Source organism: Ornithorhynchus anatinus, chromosome 2 (genome assembly GCF_004115215.2).
Source record: "Ornithorhynchus anatinus isolate Pmale09 chromosome 2, mOrnAna1.pri.v4, whole genome shotgun sequence".
Lineage (NCBI taxonomy): Eukaryota > Metazoa > Chordata > Mammalia > Monotremata > Ornithorhynchidae > Ornithorhynchus > Ornithorhynchus anatinus.
This window is the reverse complement of record NC_041729.1, coordinates 139529001-139549202: the sequence shown is the minus strand read 5'-3', so window position 1 is coordinate 139549202 and position 20202 is coordinate 139529001. Positions and strand designations below refer to the sequence as shown.

Here is a 20202-nt window from a genome sequence, read left to right as displayed (position 1 = left end):
TAGAAGCAGCATGGCCTAATAGGAAGAACATGGTCCAGAGAGTCAGAGGACTTCCAGCTCAGTCACTTGTCCATTGTGTGACTTTGGGCAAGTCACTTAACTTCACTGTGCCTCAGTTACCTCATCAGTAAAATGGGGATTAAAATTCTCATCCTTCTAATTGAGACTGTGAGGCCCATGTGGGGCACCTTATTATCCACCTTATTATCTTATGAGAAGCAGTGTGGCTCAGTGGAAAAAGCACGGGCTTGGGAGTCAGAGGTCATGTGTTCTAATCCCGGCTCCACCACTGTCAGCTGTCTGACCTTGGGCAAGTCACTTAACTTCTCTATGCTTCAGTTACCTCATCTGTAAAATGGGGATTAAGACTGTGAGCCTCACGTGGGACAACCTGATTATCTTGTATCTACCCCAGTGCTTAGAACAGTGCTTGGCACATAGTAAGTGCTTAACAAATACAAACATTATTATTATTAGTATTATTATTAAGTTCTCTGGGACTGGGAGCAGGGAAGAGCAAAGGGATAAATAAAATTACAGATATGTTCTTAAGTGCTTTAGGGCTTCGAGAGGGGAAGAGCAAAGGGAGCAAATCTGGGCAATGCAGAAGGGAGTGGGAGATGAGGAAAAGTGGAGCTTAGCCTGGGAAGGCCTCTTGGAGATGTGCCTTCAATAATGCTTTGAAGCGGGGGAGAGTTGGGTCTGGCAGATTAGAGGAGGGAGGCCTTTCCAAGCTAGAGGCAGGATATAGGCTAGGGGTCCGTGGCGAGTCAGGCAAGATCGAGGCACAGTAAGAAGGTTAGCACTAGAGGAGAAGCGTGTGGGCTTGGTGGTAAAAGAAGAGAAGTGAGGCAATATAGGAGGGGACAAAGTGATGGACTGCTTTAAAGCCAATGGAGAGGAGCTTTTGTTTGGTATGGAAGTGGATGGGGTTTTTTGAGGACTGAGGTGATGTATCCAGAATGTTTTTGTAGAAAAATGATCCAGGCAGCAGAGTGAAGTATGGACTGGAGTGGGGAGAGTCAGGAGGCGGGGAGGTCAGCAAGGAGGCTGATACAATAATCCAGGCAGGATAGGATGAGTGATTGTATTAATGTCGTAGTAGTATGGATCAAGAGAAAAGGGTGGATTTTAGTGATGTTGTGAAGATGGGAGTTGCATTCTTTAAGCAAATAAACAGTGTGGTTGTTGAGCTGCCATTTGTGGCCCGATCTTTGCATTCCATTGCAGTAATTTCCCCTATCACAGGGAGGGAGGGCTCCAGGCTGGACCAGGCACAGCTCCAAGGTAGCCTGGCACAGAGAAATGCATCTCAGAGTCACTGATGCCCACCTTTCTGCTCCTGTGAGTTTGCCAATGGAATTCCCCTTTCCAAAGATTGTGATTTTTCTTGCCCATTTTCTGTTGGTTTTCATTAATCTGGGCCTGTTTATTTGGCCTCTAAGCCCTAATGCCGCTCATGGCTTATCTTGGTAAATATTTGGCGCTGGCTCTTTTGCCCAAAGGGAGTGAAAGGGCAAGACCAGAGGAAGGAGACAAGGATCAGAGGAGAGAGTGTCCAGAGCAATTTCAGCAAACTCCCTGAATTCCACTTCCTCTCCTGAAATTGCCAATTCCCCTGTGGCAAATTCCTGCATCCCTGATCGCCCCAGGGCCCTGGTGCCTATTTCACCCTCCACACAGAAATAGAGCCCTTGCTTCTGTGAGAATCCCCCTGCTGCAGGTCCTCCTCTGGGGCGCCTGCAGGGCGCTGGCCCTGTTGTGGGTCCTGAGAACCATGGGACATTTGGCGGGAGCTTAGCCCCAAACTTCCAGCTGCTGCAGTTGACATACAGTGGCATCAGACATACATGGTGTTGGCATGTTGCTCTGGCCAGGAAGCCTCTCCTACATCTCCACAAGAACCATTCATTCATTCAGTTGTATTTGTTAAGCACGTACTGTGGGCAGAGCACTGTACTAAGCACTTGGGAAAGTACAGTATAACAATAAAGAGCGACAGTCCCTGCCCACAACAAGCTCATAGTCTAGAGGGGGAGACAGACACTGATACAAGTAAACAGACATCAATATAAATAAATGCAATTAGAGATAATAAGCATAAGTGCTGTAGGTCTGGGACTGGGGGGGAAGAGCAAAGGGAGCATATCAGGGTGAAGCAGAAGGGAGTGAGAGATGACGAAAAGTGGGGCCCGGAGATGCCCGTATAATGCCCAGAGTGGCCCATCCACCTCTAGACTGTAAGCTCATTGTAGGCAGGGAATGTGTCTGTTTATTGTTATACTCTGCCAAGCTTTTAGTTCAGTGCTTTGCACTCAGTAAGTGCTCAATAAATAAGATTGAATGAATGAATGAATCCCAGCTGGGACCCAGAGGAGGCAGGTGAATTCTGGCATTTTCCAATTACCCAAGACACTTTTTGTCCCCTGCCTCTCCCACAGGTGGCGGAGGGGTTGAAGAGCTGAATGGTGACTTGCTTCTTCTTTCCCAGGCCCCTAGACCCTGTTCTCTGTTCCTAGTCCCAGATCCCAGAACTCCATTCTCAGCTGTATTCCCCAGATGGGGATACTTGGGAGAGTGTCACCAGTACCCTGGCCTCCCTCTTCTTCCCCTGCTCTCCCTCTCCTCGTCCTCTCCTCTCCAGGGTGTGGTGGAGCCTCCATATGTAATCGCCATTATCCGCCTGCAGCAGTCATTCCCACCCTCCAGGATATTGGTGAGACCCTGGATCCCAGACCCCCTCTTCTAGGTTGGACTCCCAGTGTCCTTCTCCTGGTTCCTGAGACATCCAAGACTTCAGTTCTCTCCCTGAACTCTCCGTCCCCTCCCAGGTGAGTCTCCCTTACCGAAGATCGTGATTTTCTTCACCCATCTCCGGTTGATTTTCATTGGTCTGGGACTGTTCGTTTGACTTCTAAGTCCTAATGCCGGTTGTGGGCTTTTTTGGTAGATATCTGGCTCTGGCTCTCCTACCCAAAGGGAGTGAAAGGGTGAGACTAGGGGAAGGAGAGGAAGATCGGAGGAGAAAGTGTCCAGAGCAATTTCAGCCAACTCCCAGAATTCCTCTTCCTCTCCTGGATTCCTGGTGTTTGAGATGGCATTTGGGTACTGGGTACTGCTGCTTCCCCGGGTTGGTACCTGTGGATCAGCAGGAGAGGGTCACCAGGAAGGACTGCCAGGCAGGAAGGCCACCCTGGCATATTGCGCCACCCTGGCATGGTGCCTAGCTGATGCTAACCGCCACTGCTGTTATTACATTGTCAGCAGCCCCTGGGCTCCTTAGGTCAAGCTCTCATTTCTCCTACTCCCTCTCCTTTATGCATCACCCTTACACTTGGATTTGTACCCTTTAAGCACTTGATATTTACCCTACCCTCAGCCCCACAGCAGTTAAGCACTTAACTGTAATTTTTTAGCCTGTCTCCCCCTCTAGACCATAAGCTTCTTGTGGGCAGGAAACGTGCCTATCAAATTTGTTGTAATACAGTGTGGTCTAGTGAATCTAGTATCTGGCACACAGTAAGCATGGATTGTCTCTATCTGTTGCTGAATTGTACTATCCAAGTGCTCAGTACAGTGCTCTGCACACAGTAAGCACTCAATAAATATGATTGAATGAATGAATGAATCATCATCCCCCCAAGTGCTTAATACAACATTCTGTACAAAGTAAGCACTTGATAAATGATTGATTACTAGAATCTCTCAGAAAATGCCCAGCCAGGGAGAAATAGGGAGGAGAGGTTTCTGCCTGGTCCCAGCTCTAGTGCTGATTGCCTTACAGATTTGATTTCCCAGATTTTTGTTGGTCCCATATGACACCAGACTCTCTGGATGACTGGTTCTCCAGTTTCCTCTCTCTGCTAGTTTCTCTTTCTCTCTTCAGTCCTCCCGCTCTCTCCCCCTGCTTAGGGCTACTCCTCTTTCCCACCCTACCACAGTTGAACCCCGGAGTACCCCTGCTACCCCCAGTATTTCCATTTTTTTCCATTACCTCTCTGCCATGGGCCTGTCCTTCTGTATCCCCTGCTATCATCTCTCTCGCTGTCTCTCTATCCCCTCACACTTCCTCCCTCTCTAGTGTTCCAATCGCCCATTGTCAATTAATCAATCATATAGAGAAGCAGCGTGGCCCAGTGGCAAGAGCCCGGGCTTGGGAGTCAGAGGTCATGGGTTCAAATCCCGGCTCAGCCACTTGTCACTTGTCACTTGTGTGCCTTTGGGCAAGTCACTTAACTTCTCGGTGCCTCAGTTACCTCATCTGTAAAATGGGGATTAAGACTGTGATCCTCATGTGGGACCCACTAATTACCACTGAAGAAGCAGCGTGGCTCAGTGGAAAGAGCACGGGCTTTGGAGTCAGAGGTCAGGGGTTCGAATCCCGGCTCAGCCACTTGTCAGCTGTGTGACTTTGGGCAAGTCACTTAACTTCTTGGTGCCTCCGTTACCTCATCTGTAAAATGGGGACCAAGACTCTGAGCCCCACATGGGACAACCTGATTCCCTTGTGTCTACCCCAGCACTTAGAACAGTGCTCGGCACATAGTAAGCACTTAATAAATACCAACATTATTATTATTATTTATTGACCACTTACTGTGTGCAGAGCACTATACTAAGCCCTTGGGAAAGACTACAATATAACAGAGGTGGTAGACATGTTCTCTGCCTCCAGGGCACTAATAATAATAACTGTGGTATTTGTTAAGCGCTCACTATGTGCCAGGTACTGTACTAAGCACTGGGGTGGATAGAAGCAAATCAGGTTGGACACCATTCCTGTCTCATGGGGGCTCATAGTCTCACTACACATTTTACAGATGTAGTACCTGCGGCACAGCAGACAAGTGGTGGAATCAGAATTAGAACCTATGACCTTCTGACTCCCAGATCCATGCTGCTTACAAGAAAGGGGGCTAATCTCTGGGACTCAGCCCCTCCTGCAGTCACTGCTGTACCCCAAGACTTTGCTCCCTGCCGGACCCACCGAGGACACCTTCTTCAGCACAGTGTAGTAAGAACCTGGTTTCTAATTCTGTCACCTCACCCCACGGTTGAGTAAGGGAACCCAGAACCTTGGTTTTACCAAGCGATTCTCCAGCTGCTCAAGATGCCCCAGACCATTTTTACCACTGCCTTCCTCATTCTCAAAGGGGTCTGAATGGGTCTATCAATTTGGTTGTAGTATACTCTCCCAAGTACCACAGTGCTCTGCACACAGTAAGTGCTCAATAAATACCACTGTTTGATTGATTGAATGGCTCTTGCTGCTCACAGGACCGTTTGCCTGTTAGCCAGATTCTTGCCAATCTGTCTCTTTGTAGAAACAATGAACTCGGCAATCTTCCTGCCCTTCCATTGTTTTATGTGGCAATAGTGGGGATTTTAAAGTTCCTGCACGTGCTTTTGTAGCTCAGCCTGGTTCCAGAGACTCAAGCAAGAGGCTGTGAAATAGTTCCTATTATTTTGGGTCCTTCAGATCCCTCTCTACTCTTCTCCATCTCATGGTCTTTCTAGGGGTAATAGTATTTATTAAGAGTTTTACCATGTACAGAGCACTGGACTAGGTACTGCAGAAGAGCATGAAGGTGGGAAGTAAACACATCCTGTCCACTGAAGGTCTCAGAGAAGCCTGGGAGTCAGAAGGACCTGGGTTCTAATCCCGATCTGCTGGATGTCTGCTGTGTAATTTTGGGCAAGTCACTTCACTTCTCTGTGGCTCAGTTCCCTCATCTGTATAATGGGGATTAAGACTGTGAGTCCCACGTGGGACATGGACTGTGTCTCCAACCTCGTTATCTTGTATCTACCCCAGTGCTTAGACTAGTGCCTGGCACATAGTAAGCACTTAACAAATACCACAATTATTATTATTATTCTCTGGGCCTCAGTTACCTCATCTGTAAAATGGGGATTAAAAGTGTGAGTCCTGGTCGAATTCTGATCCTAGTCTGCTCCTGGTACTAAGTGCTTAATACAGTGCTCTGCACACAGTAAATGCTCAATAAATATGATTGAATAAATGGTCCTGGTCTAATCCTGGTCCTGGTTAAATCCTCCATGTTGATCTTGATCTTGTAGGCATTCTGCAGTGTGCTATCTGACATGGTCTTGGGGAGGAAGCTTCTTCTGGGTGAGACTGGGCAGACAGGGATAGGAAGCATGGTGACTTAATGGAGAGAGCATGGACCTGCGAGCCAAAAGAACCTGGTTTCTACTTCTGATTCCATCACTTATTGGCTGTGTGAACTTGGGCAAGTCACCTAACTTCTCTGGGCCTCAGTTCCCTCATCTGTACAGTGAGAATTAAGACTAAGACTATGGGCCCCATGTTGGACATGAACTGTGACCAACGTAATTATCTTGTATCTATCCTGGCGACTAGTACAATGTTTGCCATATAGTAAGTGTTTAACAAATGCCATTAAAAAAAAGTCTGGAAGAATGTAGGCTGAGAGGAGATAGGCTCAAAGTTTACAAAACTTTGAGAAATGTGGACGATGTAAGCATGGAATTGGGGTTCACCAGATCCCACACTTTCAGGATGAGGGGATCCTGCCAAAGTCCAAAAGTGGCCGATTCAAAACCAATCAAAGGAAGCACTCCTTCACCCAGTAGGTGGTAAGAGAATCCAATAAACAATAGTATTTAGGGAGCGCATACAGCGTGTGCTGAGCACTATTCTTAAACCAAGCTCAAGCTGCTAAATTGCTTTTTTGTGAAGCAGCACAGTGTAGTGGATAGCACACAGGCCTGGGACTCCGAAGGTCATGAGTTCTAATCCCACCTGTCCTATTTCTCTGCTGTCACCTGGTGCAAGTCACTTCACTTCCACTGTGCCTCAGTTCCCTCACCTGTAAAATGGGGATGGAGACTATGAGCCCTATGTGAGACAGGGATTGTGTCATTCATTCATTCAGTAGTATTTATTGAGCGCTTACTATGTGCAGAGCACTGTACTAAGCACTTGGAATGAACAAGTCGGCAACAGATAGAGACGGTCCCTGCCGTTTGACGGGCTTACGGTCTAATCGGGGGAGACGGACAGACGAGAACGATGGCAATAAATAGAGTCGAGGGGAAGAACATCTCATAAAAACAATGGTAACTAAATAGAATCAAGGCGATGTACATTTCATTAACAAAATAAATAGGGTAATGAAAATATATACGTTGAGCAGACGAGTACAGTGCTGAGGGGATGGGAAGGTAGAGGGGGCGGAGCAGAGGGAAGTGGGGGGAAAAGAGGGTAAGCTGCAGAGAGGTGAAGGGGGGGCGGTAGAGGGAGTAGAGGGAGAAGGGGAGCTCAGTCTGAGAAGGCCTCTTGGAGGAGGTGAGTTTTAAGTAGGGTTTTGAAGAGGGGAAGAGAATTAGCCTGGCGGAGGAGAGGAGGGAGGGCATTCCAGGACTGCGGGAGGACGTGGCCCAGGGGTCGACGGCGGGATAGGCGAGACCGAGGGACGGTGAGGAGGTGGGCGGCGGAGGAGTGGAGCGTGCGGGGTGGGCAGTAGAAAGAGAGAAGGGAGGAGAGGTAGGAAGGGGCAAAGTGATGTAGAGCCTTGAAGCCTAGAGTGAGGAGTTTTTGTTTTGAGAGGAGGTTGATAGGCAACCACTGGAGGTGTTTAAGAAGAGGAGTGACATGCCCAGATCGTTTCTGCAGGAAGATGAGCTGGGCAGCGGAGTGAAGAATAGACTGGAGCGGGGTGAGAGAGGAGGAAGGGAGATCAGAGAGAAGGCCGACACAGTAGTCTAGCCGGGATATAACAAGAGCCCGTAGCAGTAAGGTAGCTGTTTGGGTGGAGAGTAAAGGGCAGATCTTGGCGATATTGTAAAGGTGAAACCGGCAGGTCTTGGTAATGGATAGGATGTGTGGGGTGAACGAGAGAGACGAGTTAAAGATGACACCGAGATTGCGGGCCTGAGAGACGGGAAGGATGGTCGTGCCATCCACGGTGATAGGGAAGTCTGGGAGAGGACCGGGCTTGGGAGGGAAGATGAGGAGCTCAGTCTTGCTCATGTTGAGTTTTAGGTGGCGGGCCGACATCCAGGTGGAGACATCCTGGAGGCAGGAGGAGATGTGAGCCTGAAGGGAGGGGGAGAGGACAGGGGTGGAGATGTAGATCTGCGTGTCATCTGCGTAGAGATGGTAGTCAAAGCCGTGAGAGCGAATGAGTTCACCAAGGGAGTGAGTGTAAATGGAGAACAGAAGAGGGCCAAGAACTGACCCTTGAGGAACTCCAACAGTTAAAGGATGGGAGGGGGAGGAGACGCCTGCGAAGGAGACTGAGAATGACCGGCCAGAGAGATAAGAGGAGAAGCAGGAGAGGGCGGAGTCCGTGAAGCCAAGGTGAGATAAGGTGTGGAGGAGGAGGAGATGGTGGACAGTGTCCAACTTGATTTGCTTGTATTCACCCCAGTGCTTAGTACAGTGCCTGGCACATAGTAAGTGCTTAACAAATACCACAATTTTATTATCATTATCATACCACTGGACTAAGCGCATTGGAGAGTACAGCAAGTAGAAAGACAGGATCCCTGTCCTCTCTTACGTGCTTCATACAGTGGTCTGCACATACTAAGCTTTCAATAAATACCACTGAATGATTATAATCTATTTGGGGAGGCAGACACTGATACACTTACCAGAAGGAGGAAGAAAGAAAATATCAATCGATGGTATTTACTGAGTTCTTTCTATGTACAGAACACTATACTAAGTGCTTGGGAGAGTAAAATACAGCAGAATTGGTCGTGGCATTCTCTGCCAACAACAAATTTACTGTAGAGATTGATGAGTGAGTGCTTAAAAAGTAGGATATATGTATATTTGTAAGTGCCATAGGAGGTTATGAGGACCCAGTTGCGTAGGTGGCACAGAAGTACTGAAGTGGAAACTGAGAGATATAATCTGGGGAGATCAGATCTCCCCAACGACCCCTCGCCCACATCCTGCCTCTGTCCTGGAGCACCCTTCAGCCTCAATTTCAACGAGCAATGATTCTCCCCTCCTTCAAAGCCTAACTGAAGGTACATCTCCTCTAGGAGGCCTTTTCTGACTAAGTCCCAGCTTTCCTCTTCTCCCACTCCCTTCTGCTCTCTCTAACTTACTCCCTTTGTTCTTCCCCACTCCCAGCCCCACAGCACTTATGTACATATCTATAATTAACTTATTTATATTAACGTCTGCCTCTGCCCTCCTCCTCCCCCATCTGCCGCAAGACTGTAAGCTCATTGTGGGCAGGGAATGTGACGGTTTATTGTTATATTGTATTTTCCCAAGCACTTAGTTCAGTGTTCTGCACACTGTAAGTGATCAATAAATACGAATGAATGAATGAATGAAATCAGGGAAGGCTTCCTGAAGGAGTTGTGATTTCAGAAGTGTTTTGAAGAGCATGGGGTGACATGATGACAATCAATCCTACAGTGGGCTTTGAAGGTAAAATGATATCAGCAAGCTCATGAAGGGTTTGGATAAATCTATGGATGAGCAATCCAAATTGGATCACTAAGGGAAAAGTTAAGGATGAAGATGGGAAAGTTAGGGATGTTGGACAGTGTCCAGGGGATCTCTGGGGTCTCTCTCTGAGACAATGCCTGGGCTGGTTGGATCATTTATCTCACCCAGTCAAATGATACTATGTGGCAAGCACTGTAATAAATGCTGGGTTAGAAACAATACAATCAGCCCTGACTCAGTCCCTCTCCCTGATGGGGCTTACAGTCAAATTGGGAGGGAGACCAGGTATGTGATTCCCCTGGTTTATAGATGAGGAAACTGAGGCATAGAGAATTTAAATGGACAGGGAATATGTCTTACTGTTATACTGTACTCTCCCAAGTGCTTAGCACAGTGCTTTGCACACAATAAGTGCTCAGTAAATACAATGAATGAATGAATGAAATTGACAGATGGCCACTCTGTTCCCTTTTTGTTAGCCTCACAGCTGCTCAGGATTCCTTAGCCTCTTTAAAGAAGGCTGGGGAGTTCTCTTTAGCCCTGGTGCTACGGCCCTTCTAGACTGTGAGCTCCTCGTGTGCAGGGATTGTCACTGTTTATTGTTGTACTGTACTTTCCCAAGCACTTACTACAGTGCTCTGCACACAGTAAGCACTTAATAAATATGATTGAATTGAATTGAACCCCTCCAAGCTGATCTTGCCTGCCCAAACAGACTCTAAGGTTCAAGGGTTTGTTGATGTGCCATACCGCCTCCAGATACTGCAGGGTCAATAGCCACTAAGATAGGAAGCCAAGAGGAATGGTGGTGTTCACAGACATGGATTTTAGATCAGTGGACTCATTACAGACTTCAGTAGAGTGCCTGGCCTCCTCTAAGGGTCACACCTGGAGAGTTTCCAGTACTCTTCCAGTCTCGACTACCGGAGGGAGAGTCAAGCAGAGGCACACCCATTTCATTTCTAGTTTGGACAGAGGCTAGCCAGTGGGAAGACAATTTGCTGTAAGTCAAAACTCTCCTGGGCTGAGCAGCAGCGGCATGGGAGAGAGTCGAAGGCGGAGACTCAAGTTTACTGAATGGGAGGAGGCAGTGGTCAACCACTTCTGTATTTTTACCAAGAAAACTCTTTGGATACACTACCAGAATGACTGCAGGTGGAAGCCAGGCATTCTGGGAGAGATGTGTCCATGGTGTCGCTATGGGTCAGAGATGACTTGGCAGCATAAGACAAGACAACAGTGCCTGGCAAATAGTAAATGCTTAAATACCATAAAAAATGGGACTTACAGTCTACACGGGGAGACAGACATTAAAATAGATTTAGGGATAGGGGAAATAGGGTATAAGCATGTCAAAGTTAGTACTGAAGTGCTAAAGGCATACCCAGTCAAGTGCAGTGATTAAGAATTTCTGCTTTATGAAGAAGGAAATAAACAGTTCTTGGTGGAAGTGAGGATGTTACTTTTCTGAGCTTGGTCCTCCTCATTCCCAAGGCCCAGGCCTCCCTCGGTCATAGGAGACGGAACCACCTGACTGGCACGATGTTGGCTATCAACTGGACAAGCCTCCACCCCTTCACCTTCATCATGCTCGGTATCCCGGGGTTGGAGGCCGCCCACATCTGGATCTCCATCCCCTTCAGCCTGGTCTACCTGATGGCCTTGCTGGGGAACTGCATCTTCCTGTGCCTCATTAGGACGGACCCCAAGCTCCACCAGCCCATGTACCTCTTCCTCTCCATGCTCTCTGCAGTAGACTTGATGCTCTCCACCTCCGCTTTGCCCAAGCTACTCAGCCTTTTCTGGTTCAACGACAGGGAGATCTCCTTCGAAGCCTGCCTAACCCAGATGTTCTTTATCCACTCACTCTCCATCATGGAGTCTGGGTTCTTCCTGGCCATGGCCTTCGACCGCTACGTCGCCATCTGCCACCCGCTGAGACACTCCGCCATCCTGACCCACTCAGTTGTCAGGGGGCTGGGGTTGGCTGTCGCCTTCCGTGGGGTGCTACTGCTTAGCCCCTACCCCTTCCTGCTCAGGTGGCTTCCCTACTGTAGGACCAATGTCATCGCCCACACCTACTGCGAGTTCATGGTGATCGTCAAGTTGGCCTGTGCTGAGACCAGGGGCATCCGGGCCTATGGCCTCATGGTGGCCTTCTTTACTGGTGGGCTGGACTTCCTTCTGATTGTCTGTTCGTACGTCCTAATCCTCCGGGCCGTGTTCCGCCTCCCCTCCAAGGGTGCCCGGCTCAAGACCCTGGGGACTTGCAGCTCCCACATCTGTGTTGTCCTGCTCTTCTACTTTCCATGCTTCTTCTCCTTTCTCACACACAGGTTTGGCCACCAAATCCCCCACCACATCCACGTCTTCGTGGCCAACATCTACCTTCTGGTCCCCGCCATGATGAACCCCATCATCTACGGGGCCAGAACCAAATGCATTCGCGAGAGGGTCATCAAGGTCCTTATCCAATAGGATTCCAATCTTCTCCCAATCATGGCATCTCTGTTGGTGAACATGGGTTGTCATAGGCTTCCTGATGCCCCAATCTTTTTCCAGGTATTTCCGTTTTCTCCCCCGGGGGCCCTATTTCCAAGTAGTCCCCTCAAGGCTGAAGCTGAGGCCTTCTCCAGGATCACCCTTCACCTTCTCTGTGGACAAAAATATCTGCCAGCCTTGATCTGTATAGTGGCACTCTCTTCAACATCACTGCCAAACCTGTGCCTATAATGAGGGTCATTTCTTTTTTTTCATGATATTAAGTCCTTAGTATGTATCAAGCGCTGTTCTAAGAACTGGGATAGATGCAGGTTTATCAGGTTGGATACAGTCCCTCTTCCACATGTCACACAGAGCTGCCTGCAAACAGCATGGCCTAGTAGATAGAGCCCAGACAGGGGAGTCAGAAGGGCCTGGGTTCTAATTCTGCTCCACCGCTTGTCTGCTATGTAACCTTGGGCAAGTCGCTTCATTTCTCTGGGTCTCCATTACCTCATCTATAAAATGGGGATGGAGACTATGAGCCCCATGTGGGACATGGACTGTGTCCAATCTGATTATCTTGTATGTATCCCAGAACTTAGTAAAGTGCCTGGCACATAGTAAGCATTTAACAAATACCATAAAAAATTTCAAATTATTATGTCTCTGTATATGTTTTCTCCATACTATTGCTGATACCAGTTACACTGATCTGTTCCCTTATGTTTCTGTTGAATATTTTACAATCTGTACCTGTCTTTCTTCTGCTTTAGATGGTGAGAACTTTGAGGCCAAGAACCACATATTTTACTTATATACACTTTTCTTTTTACCTCGGAGTTAAAACAGTGCTCTTCACAGTAAGGGCTCATTAATTTGCCGAATGAAGGAAGGATTTGGGAGTTGATATCCTGGGGATGGGGGCCCCAAGATACCTCCAGAAGGGACCCTTGTCCTAATCCATTGGGAGGCATGAGGCAGAGGAAGCCCCTCACTCCTGGTCTAAGCAAGTAGAAGGACATGAGAAAACAAACCTAGGGAGAAGTAGTGTGGCTTAGTGGAAAGAGCACAATCCTGGGAATCAGAGGACCTGGGTTCTAATTCTGGCTCTACCACTTGTCTGCTGAGTGACCTTGAGCAAATTACTTCTCTATGCCTTGGTTTCCACATCTGGAAAATGGCGATTAAATATTCCTCCTTCTTAGGCTGTGAGACCCATTTGTGACAGGGTCTGCGTCCGATCTGTTTATCTTGATCTAACCCAGCTCTTAACACAATGTTTGGCACATTGTAAGCACTGAACAAATATCACAATAATTATCCAGGAGAGCAGTGGCTCACTCTGCTTGCCACTCTCCTGCTGCCTGGGTCTGGATGACAGAACTCCAAGTTAAAATCAAAAATAGGAAAGAGGAGCAAAGTCTTTTGGAGCAGAGTGAAATTTGCCCTCCTTCAAGTGTTGCCTCCACTGATCAATCCCACAGCCCATCCAGTCCAAAACCTCTCTGACATCGGCACCAGGACCCTCGGTGGGACTGGATGACAGCTGACCCCCTAAACCCTATCATCGTGGTACAAGGCAGACCATCTCCTAACTTTCCCATTAGGGATTCAGTATGGTCCATCCATCCACAGATCTTCCCAAGCAATGGGACCCTGCTGTAACCCCAGCTGGTGGCTTCCTGGGAGAGCAGATTCCACATATTTACTCCCCATTGTGTGAAGGAGTATTTCCTCAGGTTCGTTCTGAACTCGTCACCCTCGAGCTACTGGGGAGCCACTGGCCGTGGGGTGGGGAGCTTCCAGCCCCATGCTCGCAACTGTCTCTCCTGGTAGAATGTAAGCTCCTTGTGGACAAGGATTGTTAATAATAATAATAATGCTGGTGTTCGTTAAGCGCTTACTATGTGCCGAGCACTGTTCTAAGCGCTGGGATAGATACAGGGTCATCAGGTTGTCCCACGTGAGGCTCACAGTTAATCCCCATTTTACAGATGAGGTAACTGAGGCACAGAGAAGTGAAGTGACTTGCCCACAGTCACACAGCTGACAAGTGGCAGAGCTGGGATTCGAACTCATGACCTCTGACTCCCAAGCCCGTGCTCTTTCCACTGAGCCACACTGCTTCTCTATGTTGCCACCTCTATATTACTGTACTTGATACAGCCCATTTATTCATTTATTAGCATTTACTGAGCACTTACTATGTGCAGAGCACTGTACTAAGTGCTTGGAATGTACAATTTGGCAACAGATAGAGACAATCCCTGCCTGACAACAGGCTCACAGTCTAAAAGGGGGATACAGACAAAACAAAACAGAACAAAACAAGTAGTCTGGCCTTGCCCTGTGGCCTATCCTCCCAGAAACCAGTGAAAGAGAGATCTCTGCCCTCTCCCAAGGACTCCTGGCTGAGGGGGTAGGGTACTGGGGCTCTGGGAAAGTCCCAGAAGCTCCCAGGAATCTCTGAACCCTGAGCAGATGAGTGTGAGTGGAGGTACACCTGAGCATCCAAGCAGCTGGTCAGCGCCTCTGTAGCTAGGCCACTTTTTCTGTGTTTGACAGTCAGCCCCTGCCCCTGTCCCACCTCCTACTCCAGGAGGGGCCGGGGGATCTTCTCCTTGGGGCATTTGGCTTGGGCAGGGCATTTAGTTATTATAATAATAATAACTGTGGTTGTGAATTGCTTACTGTGTGCCAGGCACTCTACCAAGTGCTGGGTAGGGGATACCCGCAAATTGAGTTAGACACAATCCCTGTCTCTCATGGAGTTCACAGTCTTAATCCCCATTTTACAGATGAAGGAACTGAGGCTCAGAGAAGTGAAGTGACCTATCCAAGGTCGTACAGCAGAAAAGTAGCAGAGCTGGGATTAGAACCCAGGTTCTTCTGAGGGCTCTATTCACTAGGTCATGCTGCTTCATCCTTAGGGAAAGGACTTCAGTGAAGGACTTTGAGGATCAGCACAGCCTAGGGGAAACACTGCTGGACCAGGAGTCAGGAAACCTGGGTTCTAATCCCAGCTCTGCCATTTGTTCATTCTGTGATTTTAGTCACTGGGGAAAAAAGAGACCTGGCTCAGCCCCTGGCACCAACTTGTAGATTGTAGTGGTGCCTGGGCAAAAGGGCAGGAGGGGCCCAGCCTTGACCGCCCCCCCCCCCATCCGCACTCCTATCAGCACTTCCTCCTCCTCTGTTCCAGGCACCAAGGGTCCCACTGGATGGGCAAACATCCTGGTAGGGATCTGGGGCCCAGCCTGCCTCTTCCCACATTCCTCTTCCTCTCACAAGAAGTGGGGCCTGTACTAAGTGCTTGGGAGATGGGGCAGGCAAGCTTCAGGGAGACAAGGGAGCAGCGTGAAACAGTATGGCCTAGTGGATAGAACACAGGCCTGAGAGTCAGAAAGACCTGGGTTCTAATCCCAGATCTGGCACTTGTCTGCTGTGTGACCGTGGGCAAGTATTTACCTTCTTTGGGCCTCGGGTTCCCTCATCTGTGGTTTTAGTCCACAGAAAGTTCTTAACACATTGTCCTTAACATATGCCATCATCATCAGAGAAATCCACTTTGGGGATGGTCAAGTGCTGTTTTCACGAGATCTGAGGTCTTGCCAGAGACTTGGGGTCAGGGAGGCTGTGAGTCCAGCCCAGCAACTGTGCAGGAACAAAGGCTTCCTTTAATGATAATTGTGGTCTTTATTAAGGTCTGTGTGCCAAGCACTGTACTAAGCAGTAGGGTACATATAAGATAATCAGCTTAGGCACAGTCTCTGACCCAAATGTTTACAGTTTAAGAAGGAAGGAGAACATAGTTTTTGTTAAGTGCTTACTATGTGCTAGGCAGTGTTCTAATAATAATAATAATAATATTTCTTAAGCACTTACTATGTACCAAGCACTGTTCTAAGCGCTGAGGGAGATACAAGGTAATCTATATGCGGCTCACAGTCTTCATCTCCATTTTACAGATGAAGGAACTGAGGCCCAAAGAAGTTAAGTGACTTGCCCAAAGTCACACAGCTGACAAGTGGCAGAGTCAGAATTAGAACCCAAAACCTCTTACTCTCAAGCCTGTGCTTTTTCCACTAAGCCACTCTGCTTCTCACTGGTTCTAAATGCTGGGGTAGGTACAAGTTAATCAAATTGGACACAGTCTGTGCCCCACATGGGCTCACAGTCTTAATCCCCATTTTACAGATAAGGTAAGTGAGGCACAGAGAGGTTAAGTGACCTGCCCAAGGTCACACGCTAGACAAGTGGCAGAGCTGGGGTTAGAATGCAGGTCCTCTGACTCCCAGCCAGGCCTGTTCTCTATCCACTAGGCCACACTGCTTTCACACCAAAGGAAGGGGAGGGCACCAGTCCATCATTACACCTGAGAGAGTGGATGGGCAGGAGGAGACACGACCCTAGGCCAGTGGAGTGAGCCAACTAGGGGCCATAGCAGCCACAGAGGTTGGGCATGAGGAGGCTGATGGAGGGGAGTCAGAGGAGTTAAAGAGCCCCTTCTCTCCCTCCCCTGTGTTGCCAGCTCTTCTTTTTGGGCTTACAAAATCTCGATCCTGGGACTCAATAATAATGATGGCATTTGTTATGTGCTTACTATGTGCAAGGCACTGTTCTAAGTGCTGGGGAGGATACAAGGTGATCAGGTTGTCCCATGTGGGGCTCACAGTCTTGATCCCCATTTTACAGATGAGGTAACAGAGGCAAAGTGAAGTGAAGTGACTTGCCCAAAGTCACACACCTGACAAGTGGGAACAGCATTAGAACCCATGACCTTTGACTCCCAAGCCCTTGCTCTTTCCACTGAGCCCCGCTACTTACAAATGACAAAATCTCTTTGTTGACATTATATATGAGCATGTCGTGGGTAGAGATGTGTCTGTTGTTGCATTGTACTCTCCCAAGCGCTTAGTACAGTGCTTTGCACACAGTAAGTGCTCAATAAATACTACTGAATGAATTGAATGAATGAACACTGTCTTCATTGTTGTATTTATTATTTATTTTTAATTGTTGTCTAGTGCCAGTGAAAGGGCAAGGGGAGGGGGAGGGGCTGTGGAGAGTGTTGTTGAGAAAGTGGTGCCAGGTGAATTCCAGGAAGGAAACCACAGCCCAGTCCAGGGGACCCAGGGTTCTGCCCACGCAGAGATTGAGCAGCCCTGACCTTCCCTGCCCACCTGGTTGAGAAGAGGGGGCAGTTGAAGAGTGTGGACCACCCACTGGCCCAGGTGAGAATAAAGACTCATGCCTCCCTGCTTGTCTGTCCATGGTCCAGGCTGAGAGAATCAATGGGCCAGCCCAGCTGCAGGGGAGGTGGGCAGCCGGCCAGAAGGCTGGGCACACCCTGGGACCAGCCTGGCAGGGGGAGCATCGATCTGCTGGGAGGAGAGTTCCAGGAATCATGATCTCTCTGCCCCCCTGCCCGCCCACCCCCTGTTCACCCCTCTCCTTGCCATGCAAGAATGCCTGGTTGGTATGTGAAGTGTGATCAGACTCTCCTCTTTAACCATATGATGCCTGGCTGGAGGGCCTGGCAACGACAGCTCTGCAGGGGTAAAGCCCTTTCTGGCACCAACAACCTCTCCTCCCCCTGCCCGCCCCCCCCCCCCTTTTGCCAGCTCTTCTTTTTGGGCTTAAGAAATCTCGATCCCAGAATTGGTTACAAATGACAAAATCTCTTTGTTGACATCATCTCTAGCCTGTGAGCTCGCTGTGGGTAGGGATGTGTCTGTTGTTGCATCGAACTCTCCCAAGAGCTGAGTACAGTGCTTTGCACACAGTAAGTGCTCAATAAATACTACTGAATGAATGAATCATCACCGTCTTCACTGTTGTCTTTATTATCAGCCTTAACTGAGCTCCCACTGTGTGCAGAGAGCTGTTGCGCCCCTAATAATAATAACTGTGGTATTTTTTAAGCTTTATAATGCCAAGCACTGTATTAGAATGGCTAGAAAGAAGATAATCAGAATGGAAGCAATCGTTGTCCCTTAAGGGGCTCATGGTATAAGTGGGAGGGAGAGCAGGGATTGATCAAATTCTCATTTTACAGATGAGGAAATGAGGCAGGAGAAGTGAAGTGACAGCCCCAAGGTACTCTCCCAAGCACTTAGTACAGGGCTCTGCATACAGTAAGTGCTCAATAAATACGATTGATTGATTAAGATCACACAGCAGGTAAGTGGTAGATCTGGGGTTAGAACCCAGGTCCTTTGATTCACAAGCCTATGCTCTTTCCCCTAGGCCATGCTGCTTCTCTACTGTGTGCTGTCAGTCAGTTAATTCTATTTATTGAGTGCTTACTGTGTGCTGAGCACTGTACTGAGTGCTTGGGATAGTACAATATAACAGACACATTCACTTCCCACAACGAGCTTACAGCCTAGAGCAGGAGACAGACATTCATATTAAATAAATTACAGATATATACATAAGTGCTGTGGGGTTGGGAGGGGGGGAATGAATCAAGGGAGCAAGTCAGGGTGATGCAGAAAGGTGTGGGAGAAGAGGAAAGTTGGGCTTAGTCAGGGAAGACTTCTTGGAAGAGATGAACCTTCAGTAAGGTTTTGGTATTTGTTGATATTTGTTAAGCGCTTACTATGTGCAGAGCACTGTTCTAAGCGGTGGGGTAGATACAGGGTAATCAGGTTGTCCCACGTGAGGCTCATAGTTAATCCCCATTTTACAGATGAGGTAACTGAGTCACAGAGAAGTTAAGTGACTTGCCCACAGTCACACAGCTGACAAGTGGCAGAGCCGGGAGTCGAACTCTGACTCCCAAGCCCCGGCTCTTTCCACTGAGCCACGAAGGGGGCGAGTAATTGATGGATTTGAGAGGAAGGAAGGCGTTCTAGGCCAAAGATTGGGTTTGGATGAGAGGTCAGTGGCAAGATGGACAAGATAGAGGCACAGTGAGAAGGTGCCTCCAAGTGGTACTTAGAGGAGCCAAGTGTGTGAGTTGGGTAGGAGAGTAGTAAGGTGAGGTAGGACAGGGCAAGGTAATTGAGTACTTTAAAGCCAATGGTGAAGAGTTTTTGTTTGATGTGGAGACGGATGGGCAACCACTGGATGTTCTTGAGGTTCTTGAGGAGAGGGGAAACATGGCCTGAACATTTTTGTAGAAAAATGATCCAGGCAGCAGGGTGAAGAATGGACTGGAGTGGGGAGAGACAAGAGGCAGGGAGGTCATCAAAGAGGCTGATACGGTAATCAAGGAGGATTGGATAAAGTGATTGGATAAAGTGGTAGCAGTTTGAATCGAGGGGAAAAGTGGATTTTAGCAATACTGTGAAAGTCAAACCAGAGAGCTGTACTGAGACTCAACTGTGTACAGAGAGCTTTACTAGATGCTTGGAGAAGGATAGAGATGTAGTGCTCTGCTCCAGGCCACAGACTTCACCCCTTCTCTCCCTTCTCCCCTCCCCCACCTTTCTGCATCACTCTGACTCACTTTCTTTGCTCTTCCCCCCTCTCCCCACCCCACAGCACTTATGAATATATGTGTAATTTTATTTATTTATATTAATGCCTGTTTACTTGTACTGATATCTGTCTCCCCCACCTAATGTTGGTATTTGTTAAGCGCTTACTATGTGCCGAGCACTGTTCTAAGCGCTGGGGTAGACATAGGGGAATTAGGTTGTCCCACGTGGGGCTCGCAGTCTTAATCCCCATTTTACAGATGAGGGAACTGAGGCACAGAGAAGTGAAGTGACTCGTCCACAGTCACACAGCCAACAAGTGGCAGAGCTGGGATTCGAACTCATGAGCCCTGACTCCAAAGCCCATGCTCTTTCCACTGAGCCACGCACCTCTAGACTGTGAGCTCATTGTGGGCAGGAATTATCTCTATTACTGTATTGTACTTTCCCAAGTGCTTAGTACAGTGCTCTGCACACAGTAAGTGCTCAATAAATACAATTGAATGAATGAACAAATAATAATAATAATAATGATGGCATTTGTTAAGTGCCTACTATGTGCAAGCACTGTTCTAAGTGCTGGGGGGATACAAGGTGATCAGGTTGTCCCATGTGGGGCTCACAGTTTTAATCCCCATTTTACAGATGAGGTAACTGAGGGACAGAGAAGTGAAGTGACTTGCCCAAAGTCACACAGCTGACAAGCGGCAAAGCCGGGATTAGAACCCATGACCTGTGACTCCCAAGCCCAGGCTCTTTCCACTGAGCCACTCTGCTTCTCCCCACCCTTGAGCTTAATTAATAGCTTAATAGCGGAGATGGGAGAAAAAG

At 48.3% G+C, this 20202-nt stretch overlaps 1 protein-coding gene across 1 annotated transcript; it reads left to right on the top strand.

Annotated features, from left to right (window-relative positions):
• Positions 1-11002: 11002 nt before the first annotated feature.
• On the top strand, positions 11003-11938 carry LOC100089295 (olfactory receptor 52K2-like). The gene has a single exon (XM_001518699.3). It carries the CDS (start codon positions 11003-11005, stop codon positions 11936-11938), a length of 936 nt encoding a protein of 311 aa, XP_001518749.3.
• Positions 11939-20202: the final 8264 nt, after the last annotated feature.

Excerpts from the sequence above, each read along its gene's own strand:
- LOC100089295 (XM_001518699.3), top strand. The coding sequence starts at position 11,003 with ATGTTGGCTATCAACTGGACAAGCCTCCACCCCTTCACCTTCATCATG.